The sequence below is a fragment of the Corylus avellana genome, chromosome ca10, assembly GCF_901000735.1.
Source record: "Corylus avellana chromosome ca10, CavTom2PMs-1.0".
NCBI classification, from domain to species: domain Eukaryota; kingdom Viridiplantae; phylum Streptophyta; class Magnoliopsida; order Fagales; family Betulaceae; genus Corylus; species Corylus avellana.
Genome location: NC_081550.1, coordinates 2,298,756 through 2,310,933, shown reverse-complemented (window position 1 = coordinate 2,310,933; position 12,178 = coordinate 2,298,756). Strand labels below are relative to the sequence as shown.

General features: G+C 36.2%; 2 protein-coding genes across 2 annotated transcripts; one reads left to right on the top strand and one right to left on the bottom strand.

The window, feature by feature from the left end:
- The first annotated feature begins 3,793 nt into the window (after nucleotides 1–3,793).
- LOC132164396 (pentatricopeptide repeat-containing protein At1g08070, chloroplastic-like) lies at nucleotides 3,794–5,657 on the top strand. The gene has a single exon (XM_059574905.1). It carries the CDS (start codon nucleotides 3,801–3,803, stop codon nucleotides 5,391–5,393), a length of 1,593 nt encoding a protein of 530 aa, XP_059430888.1. The 5' UTR covers nucleotides 3,794–3,800; the 3' UTR covers nucleotides 5,394–5,657.
- A 464-nt stretch (nucleotides 5,658–6,121) lies between these two features.
- On the bottom strand, nucleotides 6,122–10,803 carry LOC132164286 (nucleolar GTP-binding protein 1-like). The gene is made up of 3 exons (XM_059574771.1): nucleotides 10,728–10,803; nucleotides 7,625–9,671; nucleotides 6,122–6,466 (listed from the first exon to the last, which is right to left on the bottom strand). The coding sequence occupies exon 2, from the start codon at nucleotides 9,648–9,650 to the stop codon at nucleotides 7,635–7,637; it is 2,016 nt and encodes a 671-aa protein (XP_059430754.1). The 5' UTR covers nucleotides 9,651–9,671; nucleotides 10,728–10,803; the 3' UTR covers nucleotides 6,122–6,466; nucleotides 7,625–7,634.
- Between the last annotated feature and the right edge of the window lie 1,375 nt (nucleotides 10,804–12,178).

The window sequence follows — 12,178 nt, the reverse complement described above, 5'->3', positions numbered from 1 at the left end:
ATGTTACAGGTTTGAGTCATGGAAGTGGGCCGCCATAAGCGTCAACTACGGAGTGTAATGGTATTCATTCTCACCTAAAGTAAGATTAACTTTTCAGGATGTCACAAAGAATGACCAATGTCAAAGCGGACACTAAAATAAAACCTCACAAATCATTATAGGAGTCTAGCTAAAATATTCATCTTTAAAGTTGCTTCCAAATGCCTTTTTTATGCAAAAAAAAAAAAAAAAATACCATTCAACAAAATAAATATAGAACTTGAAAACAACAATAGGCTTCGATTTTTTCCATGCTCTCTTTGCTGTTGTCAGGACAAATTAAGCTTTGGCCCCTCTGCCTATGTTGACTATAAAATGCCTTAAGGTTGTAGGGACTGGACCAGCTAGCCTAGAATGTCTTCTAGAAAAGGAATCATCATGAGCAATTATCATCAAACCAGCCAATCACCTAATGCAGGGCCATATATATATATTTATGAGAAAAGAATATTCCATTAGGATATATATAAGGGTCACTTGATTAAAACGAGCCGCAAAGGAAAGCCATTGAAAAGGCATGGGAGATTTTAGTAGCTAGGGTACGTACACATGTGAAATGAATACGGAAATCTGCATTTGTCCCCTCTAACTTTTACTTTGAGTTATGAAAGGGATGTACATATCTTTTTGCAGCAGCTTTGAGCCAAGAAACCTGAAAAGAAAGGGCTTTATTGCTTGGTTCAAGATTTTAATATTATATTAAATCAATACTTATATTCAAAACTTAAGATTATGAAAAAGAAAAAAATATGAATCTAATCATATAATTTATATTCTGATCGGCCTTAAAGATCCTCTTTTTCTACGCGTAGCAATAAATAGATCCGAAGCATGAAATGTTGGTTTTGTAGAAGTAGAATATTGCAGCTCATTTCAATTGCATTGAGATTTGTAAATTATTAGCAAGCAAAATTTAAACTCATCTCTAACAAAGGATTCTTCCGATGCACTCTGACTCGAAAGAAAGAGAGAGTAAGAAATCCTAAGAAAAAATAACAAAAAACCGAAAAAGAGATAGAGCTTTCCCCAATCAAGAGTCCAATTAATGTCACCTAATTATGTGCTAGATCTTTTGCTAATCCGTACACATAAAATTAATCACAAGGAAATATTAGGATATTCTCGGGCGTGAAAGTTAAGTCCCAGATTGAATGAATTGATTTTTGAGATGTATAACTAGCATTTTTCTTGGGTCGTATTGTGTTGTGTCGTGTCGTGTGGTTGTGATGTATTTCCCATCATAGGTTATATAAGTTCCCTACTTTGGAAAATACAGACAAAATTAAGTTACTTGATTGGATTGAACCTTTTGGATAAATTACATGCGTGAAACATGCATGTCTCACTGCTGAAAGACAGCTTAGAAAAGATTAAATGAAAAGCATGCCCACTCCCATCCTGTAGCTCACCTAACAGACATATTCCCCGTGATATTGTTGAATTTTGGAACTCAATGAGACAGTTCATTGAAGAGTACTCCAAGAGAATAATTTTGAGCGAATATTTCCCTTTCATTAATAATTTGTTGCGGATTACGGTTTCATTTCTAATCATCATTTTACAACGAAAAATGACAATTCGTGTTCGTATGTTCGGTTTGAGTCGTGTCGAGGTATATGTATAAGCCTATATAAGTCAACTCTAATTCGACCTATTTAATTAAACGGGTTAAATTTCTCAACTCTAACATTCTAATTTTGTATTGGGTTCGTATTAGGTTTGCAGGTCATGTCAAAAAGTGCCTACAATTATGTCGCGCGTCGGGTTCGGTTCATGCATGTACTCAAAATATGAGTATAAGATTATAGAGGTCAACCTTAACCCGACTCATTTAATTAAACGGATCAGACTCTTCAACTCTAATATTTTAATTTTATGTTGGGTTCGCCAATCGTATTAAAAATTGTCAACTTAACGAAAATGTACGCGAAATGAATGCCAAGATGTAAAGAAGCATTTCTCTTTTACAATTCAAACGTATAGATTAGATCAGAATAGGTAAGATTACATCATAAACAAATGGTACGTTGTCTATTCAAGTGTTTATATATTCTTGTATGAGTGACTGAGTCAACGAATAATGTTAATGTTATGAGCTGCTGAGATATCCTTATCATTGTCATTCAAAATGCAGTTGAGCATTAAATATGATCAGCTGAATTATCCTTATCAAAGACTTACAAGAAGAAGAAGAAGATTAATTGAATGTCTTGCTTCATTATGTTGCGATCAAAAGTGACAACCCAGATAATTGACTGATCAAGAATTTATGGCACTAACTGCAACCGCTAATGTATACTACAAGATTCAATTATGATCAGTCCCTTTAATTATTGAAACTCTAAGAACCACTTATATATTGATCAGCAATTCTCCAATTGTAAAACTACGTATGACAATATATAACTGACAACCTTGTAAAGCTAATTCCCAGTAAGTACTTCTACAAAAGAAAAAGAACAGTACTCTTAATACCATTCCATCAGCCTTAAACTAAATAATTAACTAAAATTTAGAAAACAAAAAAAGAAGGCACATATTAAAGAAGAAAATACTCTTTTTTTTCTCTATCCCAGAAAACACTCCCTGAAAAATCCCATTCTGCTTTGAGTTATGGCTCTGTTCTTCCCTCCTCTCCTCCTCCAACATGATGTCCCCACCACCAGCCTCCTTAGACTTGTGTCTATTCTTAAATTACTGCTTTTATCTTTTCTGGCTTTTTGTTTGGAGTTTTGGAAGTCAGATCTACATTATGCATACATTCATCCACATATACCTTTCATGTGCTTTTACCACTTTTATCGGTCATGTCCTTACGCGTGTACCATGCGCACCGCTACCATAAATCTTTTACAATACTTGGCTATCCTTTGAAAAACCCTTTTCGATTGGGATTGAGATCCCTAGAATTTCTTTTAAATTTAAGATTTTCAAATTAATAAATCTCAGTCATTCATCTCATCTAAGCGTCTAAAATAAGCCATGTTTCAGCATTTAACGAGAAAACAGAGCTTATTAAATTCCTTGAGGGTAGCTTCTTCATTAAGCATGACTTTGTATGATGTAGTTGCTAGAAAAAAGAAAAAAAAAAAAAAAAAAGGGAAAATTTTTTAAATTGGTCCCTGTTATTTGAGGTTGTGAGTCTTGTGACAAATAATTGTTTAGGGTTTCAAAAGTGACAAATAATTCCCTTAGTACAAATTATGACCATTTTTCAATTCAGGTAGTTTTGAATTACAAATTTAGCCAAAAAAATCACAACATAAGGAAAAAAGAAAAGAAAAATATTTGGGTATATATACCCATAATAGACTATACCTAAAAAAAATCATACGTCTTAAGAGTACCAGCAGCATATTCCATAAATCTCATTCACTTCCCTAAATGTGAAAAAACACTCCTAAAAACCCACATGCTCTCTTGGTATTATCTAAACTAAGTGTTACCTAATATCTTGGGTAGCACTTTAACTCCCCATACCATTATTTTATCCACAAAAAATTACGCATTTCTCTCTCATTTTGTTCATGCCTCTTTGTTTCAAAAAATTCACACATTTTGTCGTTAATTAAGGGGTAGTTCAATCTGCTGGGAGCCACGTTTCCTTCTCCTTGTGCGAAAATGCAAATGAAAAACCAAAAAAATTGCAGATGCAAAAAGAAATATAAATAGAGAAGCAATTGCAAAAAGCATATACCCCTTTATATGACCCACCCGTATGAATATCAAATTGATAGCAGCAATAAGGCACAAAACAAAGCATGCCAGTAAAATCTCCCAAACCTACCTTGATTCCAAAGCAACTAAACCAAATTCATGCTCAACTCCTTACAAACCCAAAACCCTACACCCTAAACAAATTGTTCAGAGTTCTCACAAACTCTGCCACCCCACAAAATGCCTTTCTTCTCTACAACAAAATGCTCCAACGCCCATCCTCCCACAACCATTACACCTTCACCCATGCCCTCAAGGCATCTACCTTATTACATGAGCGCCAAAAGGGTCTTGAAATCCATGCACATGTCCTAAAATCCGGTCACTGTTTTGATATCTTCATCCTTAACTCCTTGCTTCATTTCTACGTTGTTGGGAATGACATTGTATCCGCTTGCCGGGTTTTCGACTCGATGTCTTCCCCGGATGTCGTTTCGTGGACTTCGATCGTTTCGGGGCTTTCTAAGTGTGGTTTTGAAGAGGAAGCCATTGTTAAGTTCTCGTCCATGGATGTAAAGCCTAATGCTAATACTCTTGTTAGTGTTATGTCTGCCTGTGCTAGTCTAAGAGCTCTGAAGCTCGGGAAAGCCATTCAGGGATATAGCTTGAGGAATTTGGATGGCAATAACACTATATTGGATAATGTAATGTTGGATTTTTATGTCAGATGTGGGTCTATAGAGAGCGCAAAGTACCTGTTTGTGAATATGCCTAACAGAGATGTGGTTTCCTGGACTACAATGATAGGCGGTTTTGCACAAAAAGGATTTGGTGAAGAGGCAGTGAGGGTATTCCAAGAAATGGTGGAAGGAGGAGAAGCTGAGCCTAATGAGGTCACCATTGTCAATGTATTGTCAGCGTGTTCTTCCATTGGTGCATTGAATTTGGGTCAATGTGTGCACTCCTATATTGATACTCGAAGTGATCTTACGGAGGAGGGCAATGTGGGAAATGCCTTGATCAACATGTATGTTAAATGTGGGGATGTGGGTATGGCAATTCAGGTTTTTAACACGCTTATGCGCAAGGACATCATATCATGGAGTACCATTATTAGCGGCATGGCCATGAATGGTCATGGCATGAACACATTGCAGCTCTTCTCATTGATGCTAGTTCTTGGCGTTCCTCCGGATGATGTGACCTTCATTGGCTTGTTGTCTGCCTGCAGCCATGCTGGGCTTGTAGATAAAGGGTTGATGTTCTTTGAAGCCATGAAGAATGTTTATGGGATCATCCCCCAAGTACAGCATTATGCTTGCATGGTAGATATGTATGGACGTGCTGGGATGTTGGAGGAAGCAGAGGATTTTGTTAGGCAGATGCCTGTGGAAGCCGAGGGACCGATTTGGGGAGCTTTGCTTAATGCTTGCAGAGTTCATCGGAATGAGAAGATGTTTGAACGGATCAGGCAATGCCTGCTTGATACAAGAGGTGTGAGTGTCGGGACTTTTGCTTTATTGTCAAACACATATGCTGGTTCTGATAGATGGGAAGATGCTAATAAGGTTCGTGATGCAATGAGATGCATAGGGTTGAAGAAAATGGCAGGATGTAGCCGGCTAGAGGTTGATCCCTCCACCTATAATCCGGAAAAAAACTGCATATGCAGCAAAATAAGCTGTCATTGTTCTTAATCTTTGTTATTGGAGTCAACATGCTTGCAAAATGTATGGAAATTTGCAGTTGTTTCAAGGATTTTGAGGTTCTTTTTACACACCAAAGTGAGCAAAAGCTTGCACTAGTCTAAACAAAGAGGGTGACAGATAATGTTGTGTTCATGGTGAGACGCAGAGATGTGGATGAAAGCAGGATGCAGTTGGACTGATCCCTCCATAGACACGTTGACACATGGATGTCTCTGCAAATGCAGGGGCATTCCTTTGACAGATTCCTAGTTGTTGGACAAAATATAAAACAAAAACAGCAGAATAATTATAACATTTTTGGAAATAAGTATTGGCTTAAGCTAAGGGCTGCAATTCCCGTTTATGTGTCAAGTTGGGATATACAAAGTTGTAAGCTTATGCAAGTCAACCCTAATCTAACACATTTAATTAATCAGGTCAAACTCTTTCAATCTTAATCTGTAAAAATTTATGTTGAGTTTGTAATGAGCTCACAAGTCTATATCAAAAATTGCCAACCCCCATATTACATGACGGGTTTAGATCGTGCCAAACCATAATATAACACTATATAGACAACCATAATTTGACCAATTTAATTAAATGAGTTAGACCCTTTAACCATAATCCGTTAATTTCGTTATGTTGCTCATTTTCTCAATAATAATAATAATAATAATAATAATAATAATAATTGAGTTTAGTGCCGAAGAGTATTTTAATCAACAGTGAAAAACAAATTCATATTTGAGCTAAAATATTACAATAATAGGAGTAACAACAAACCAAAATTCTGGAACAAATCACGTTCAACGCCATAAACGAAATTACAACTTAAAACATAACTCAAAATTGTGTAAACAAAAACATGCTACTGAACCAAAGAAATAAGAAAACTACGCTGCCATGGTCATTCGGGCTGCAAAATCTACAGCCAAACCAGAAAATTAAAAGTCCATGGTTCTTTCTCAAAGCAACCCAAAGGTTCAGAATTACGTCTCCGTAAAGCATAAACAACCTTCCCTGTGATAAGTGAACCCAGGGTTCAGAATGCCGTCGCTTCAAAGCATAAACAACCATCCCTGTGAGAAAAAAGCATATTTGATTACTATAAGAATTATTTCATGTATATAATAAACATAAACATAACATATGGGAAAAACTTCAGACAATAATTTTGACAATTCTTACATTCTCACCCTAATATAACCAATAATATCATGATGTGGATTTCAAGGCCTAGCATGGGAGAAGTATTCAATCAACATAACCTCAAAACTCTTTTGAATGCATTTCTTAAGGTTAAAAAATAGTTCACACAAGCATGTGAGCAAAATGAGATCTATTGCGCATGGTTTTATATGCAAGAATTCTGTCTAATGAAGGGGTATAAACTGATGTGCAAGCGAAGAAAATAAAAGAAGTTCTAGATCCCAGAAAAAGCTTAAGGGGAGATAGAAGAAAACATACGTGCAGCTAGTGATTATGGATAGTGGCATTAATAAAGTGAAGGTAAATCAACATAATGAACTTAAAACAAAACCCACAAGGTATAAATATTACAAAAAATAACAAAATTTATGAAGAATACAGTTGATTCCCAAATACATAATATAATAATCAAGCATCAGCCAAAATTCCAGATACAAACTTTACCCAGAAATCCCTGATATATTAACGTGGATCTAAGACCCAGATTGAAGATCAATTTCATCGATTTATGTTTTAGCAACTTTATATAATGGGTTTGAGCAAAATGTATGAATGTGTATTACTGTAGCAATGTTTGCATTCAAGGAGATTCGAACCTTAGACTTGATGAAAATGCCACCAAACAAGACCCTAACCACTTGAGCCAACCCCTTGGGGTTAATATGCATTCAAAAGGAGTGTAGAGGTTACTCTCTCAAGAACCAAGGAAATCCTTCATGCTGCTTGCAGCATTGGTGTCTTCCTCATATACAAAAGAAGAAATGATAGAAGTAACTCATGTACATCCAAAACAGATGCATCTGATACAAAAATTTGCAGGGGGGGGAATAAACATAAATGCACCTAATGCCTATAGATAGCAGCATGCACAAAACCATGAATAGTCAATATACAGAGTACTGAAAAAGGAAAAGCATATAAGAGATCAATATAGAATGCAACCTTTATATGCATCAAGGATAACTTCAAGTGTGGTAAAATAAATAGACAAGCTTAAGTAAAATAAATAGGCAATGCATTTGATGTACCTCAAGTATTTCAGCGTCTGTCTGTTTTGCCAGTAGAGCGCTTCCCAGAGAACAAATGCTTTGGCCTCAAAGTAGGAATTACTCTATCTGCCTCACCACGGCGAGCATCCTTGTTCCTCTTCTTGGCCGATTTCTTGGCAAGTTTTACAGCCTTAATCTTTTGAGTAGAGTCCTTGAAGCCCTCTCCAGGGACAACTTCACCTGGAGGCCGTGATTTTGACCTTGATCGGGATCTAGATTGAATTCGCAGCTTCTTGTTAGGTGTGTCCACATCCATATCCATAACATCATCAGCTCCCCTGTCAGGCGATCTCACCCTCTTCCGGCCCCTCGACTGACTGCGGGCTCTGTTAATGGCCAAAGTTGGATCCAGCCCCAAAGAGGATAGCTGCCTTCCCATTCTCTTTGTTGTGAACCGCCTGTCCTTGTCAAACTTTCTTGGTACAATAGGTCGGCTCTCTGCAGTGCTTTTCTTGACCCTGTGCTGCTGTATGAGTAAGCTTTTCTTTTTCCGGATCTCAGCCAATGCTTGTTGCTCTTCTGGAGTCAATTCCTTGCCATCGATCTCAAAATCATCATCATCCTCCTCTGCCTGCCGTAGCCCATCTTCTTGTTCCAACTCTTCAAGCCTATGTAAAATATCAGGATCAATGAAGTCATATACATTGTGCCCATCCATAATTTCAGGCATTATATCTTCTTTCCATTCATCATTGGCCAAGATATAATTCTTCTTCAAACTAGCAGAGTATACACCTGCACCACCATTCTCATCCTCCAGATCCCTTTCAGTTTTCCTCTTTTCCTTCGCTGCTGCTTCCTTAGCTTTAGCTTCCAAAACTGCCTGAGGTATACAAGGTGGCCTTTCCTTCTGGTCCCGTGGCTTTGGAATTGCAACATGAAAACGATTTAAGCAATCATTTATCTTTTTTGATTTCATCTTTAATTCCACCCTCTGATCCAATAGCCTCTCACAAGCCGCATTTTTCACAGCAATCACCCCCTCCTCGGTCAAAGTGCTCATGGTCAACAGCACCCCCAAGTTATCTGTAGGCTCGCCTCCTTGGCCAATCACAGTCTTCATAGCTTCAGCTTTCATCTCCATGACCAACTTCTTGTCTTCCTCTGATATCCCTTCTAGTGGTTGCAAATCAGTCTTGTTGCAAACTATAATCAATGGTTTGTTCAAAAATAGAGACTTAATACTGTGAAAAAGAGCCGCCTGTTGAGCAATGCTATATCCACAAGACCCTGAGATGTCTAAGAAGAACAACACAGCAGCTCGCAGATGCGCTAGAGCTGTTATACTGCACATCTCAATAATGTTGCGATCTTCGAATGGTCGGTCCAAAATTCCCGGTGTATCAATAACTTGGTACCTCAGATATTTATAATCTGTATGACCAACAAAGAGTGACTTCGTGGTGAAAGCATAGGGCTGGACATCTACATCAGCCCTAGTGATCTTGTTAATGAATGAACTCTTGCCAACATTGGGGTACCCACAAATCAAGATTGTCCGAGTATTTGGGTCAATTGAAGGTAGCCTAGCCATGTGTTGTCTGATCTGTTCCAAGTAAGCCAAACTAGGAGCAATCCTCTTTATCACAGTACACATGCGACCAAGAGCAGCAACCTTCAAACACTTGCATCGGTACAGTGAATCACCATATTTCAACAATTTCACATAGTCTTTTGCAATTTTACTAATAAGGTTCCTTGCAGTATTGATTTGGCCAAGGGCAAGCTTGTAGTGATCTTTATTGTAGAGAACATGAAGAAGGTCCCCATAAAAAGGGTGGATATCATCCAATCGAGGAAACTCATCAATGATTGTAGAGAGCTTCTCATGAAAGTTCTGCTGGGTATACTTCACCTTACGCATGTAAAACTGACGGAGGCGGGAAATAGCATACCCCTTGTGGACAACAGTTGGTGTTTTTCGTTGGGTACGAGAGAGAATGATGTCAACGAAGTCCTTCCCATTTGGGACCACAGTAATCTTCTTAAAATTATACTGCACCATCTTGAAAGTTTAACTTTTACCCTGTGACACAGTAGTGAAGTAAATTAAAGGTCATTCAATCAATAAAAACATAACCCCACAACTGAGCTTTGCATCAAGTTATCTAGTGTAATATTTAAAAAACAAAAAAACATGAAGAAGAAGCAACCTATGCTAAGAAAATTAATTATCTGTTTTCACTAAAACAAAATCATACAAAAAAGCACATAAATAACTTATTTACGGGTATAACATGAACAAGACAAAAAAAAAAAAAAAAAGGGTGTGGGGGGGTGGTGGGTGGGGACTTACAAAGGTTCATAATCAAATGTGCGCCTAAAATTAATCTTTTCCCAACATTTCAACAAAGGTTTTCATGAGAAAATTACTTGAAATCCTATAACGGAATCCCAGAAAATCCTAACCCCCAAACAAAAGAGCGTGAAAATCCTAACCCCCAAACAAAAGAGCGTATTTTTTAAATTTATAGTGTTTAGGGAAAATCCTACAAAAATTTCATATTGCAGCATCCAAAAGCAAACATCCCAGACAATGCAACCTGAGGTAAACCTAAAACCCAAAATCTTTTCTTCTACCCAAAGGAAACCTAGAACCCCAACCCATGCCCCAAAAATTACTACAGTTCCATAAAACCCATCTCTACCAAAACAAAAAAAACAAAAAAAAAAACACAAGATAAACAACAAAGATTACACTGCAAAGACAGTATCAGATCCAACTAAGTAAACAAACATATGCAAGCCCATTCAAGTTCAAACCAACAAATTCAAATCCCACGCATAAAACATATTTTACAATTAAATCAAGAAATCCATGATTCTGGTTCATTAAAGTCCGGGATAGCGAACTTCAAATACTGAACTAAGCTCGAATCGCATCTCATAAGCTACAATTTAAGCTAACCAAACCGTGAAATTGAAATACCGGAAATGAAATTCACAAAAAACAAACAAAAAATAATACCCCAGAAAACCGTCACAACCAATCCACCTGAAATTCAATCAAAACGAGGCACAGCTAGGGAGAGCGACAGAGACGGAGATAGAGAAGAAGGCTAGGGTTAGAGTTTAGACGTACCTGTAGGCGTTATGGCGGGTAAGAGTGAAGAGAAGGGTTTAACGAGAACCCTTTGCTCTTTCTTTCTTCCTTTTATTTTTATAAAAGTGTTTTAAGGTTTTGTTGATATTAATTTAGGAGGGATACACATGTAATTTGACATCTTAGATTTATTGGACAATTATCTAAATACAATAGGTTTTAAAAATACTAACAAAAATATAAAACATGTTTGGATTGGATAAAATACAATTTTCATACAAATTAATTTGATGGTCCATATGGATAAAATAATTAAAAACACTCCCATTTCATCTAAGTTGTGATTTACAATTTGCACCAACAATTAAATGAAATCTAAAGGTGCAAAAATAGTAGAGAATAGTTTAGTCCAACTACACTAATGTCCTCAACCGATTCCCCGCTCACTTTTTCCTCCTCCGCCCCTAATTTCGGCCACCATAATCGTCATTGTCTCTAACACCACTATTATTGTCCGCTAATCACCATCGGCTTTAGCTCTCGTTCACCATCACTTTATCTTATTTCGTTGTCATTTGAAACCCTAATTGCATTGTCTTCTACCACTCAAATAACACACTCTAGCTAACTCTAAATTGGGTTTTTATGTGATTGATTGATAGGATTCAGCGTGAATTTCAGCGTGAATTTCGGAGACTTTATATGACAGAATTTAGGTAAAAAATTTGATGAAAATAGGAGGTAAAACATTCATTTTATGGTCAAGGTTTAATTTAATAATATATAATGGCATATAGGGAATATCTTGACATGTTATTTAAAATTTTAAATAAAGCTATGGACTAAATATATAAAACTTATTGACTCATAACATTTCTCATAATTAAATATGACAAATAAAATATTAATAATGAAATCACTTATCTTCTTTCCCGGGTTAATAATGAGAAATGATTTGTGTTAATATATTTTTTTTTATATTTTTCTCATCTCATCTTATAAATTATCCATTAGATTTGTGGAGTAGTCCCCACAAATCCAATGGTTGATTTATTAAATTTGTAAAAAAAATATTAGTAAACTATTGACACCAATTCTTTATGTTTATAATAGTCATTTTAACATTTTAATTATTTAATTAGACATAATAACTAATATTCTAAACTTCTACTGTAGATTTCTTGAAAAACATTGAACAATCTTGATAAAAAGGTTTTGTAATAAAATGTGAGAACCTTGAGATAAAGGATCTTGTTGTAAAGTGTGACAAGAATATTTCTGTTTGGTTCTCGAGAAATTATTTTTTATGTAAGGACTAAGGAGAGTGGAGGGCTTTACCAAGAAAATGTTTTTTTTTTTGGGGAACCAAAATCATATAAATTTGTATGAAATTGTAATAAAAATTGTATTACCTCTAGGCTCTAGATCCGTAAATCACATGTCATTTTCTTTTCAATATCTGCTTAAATAGAAATATAGATACTTGCCGA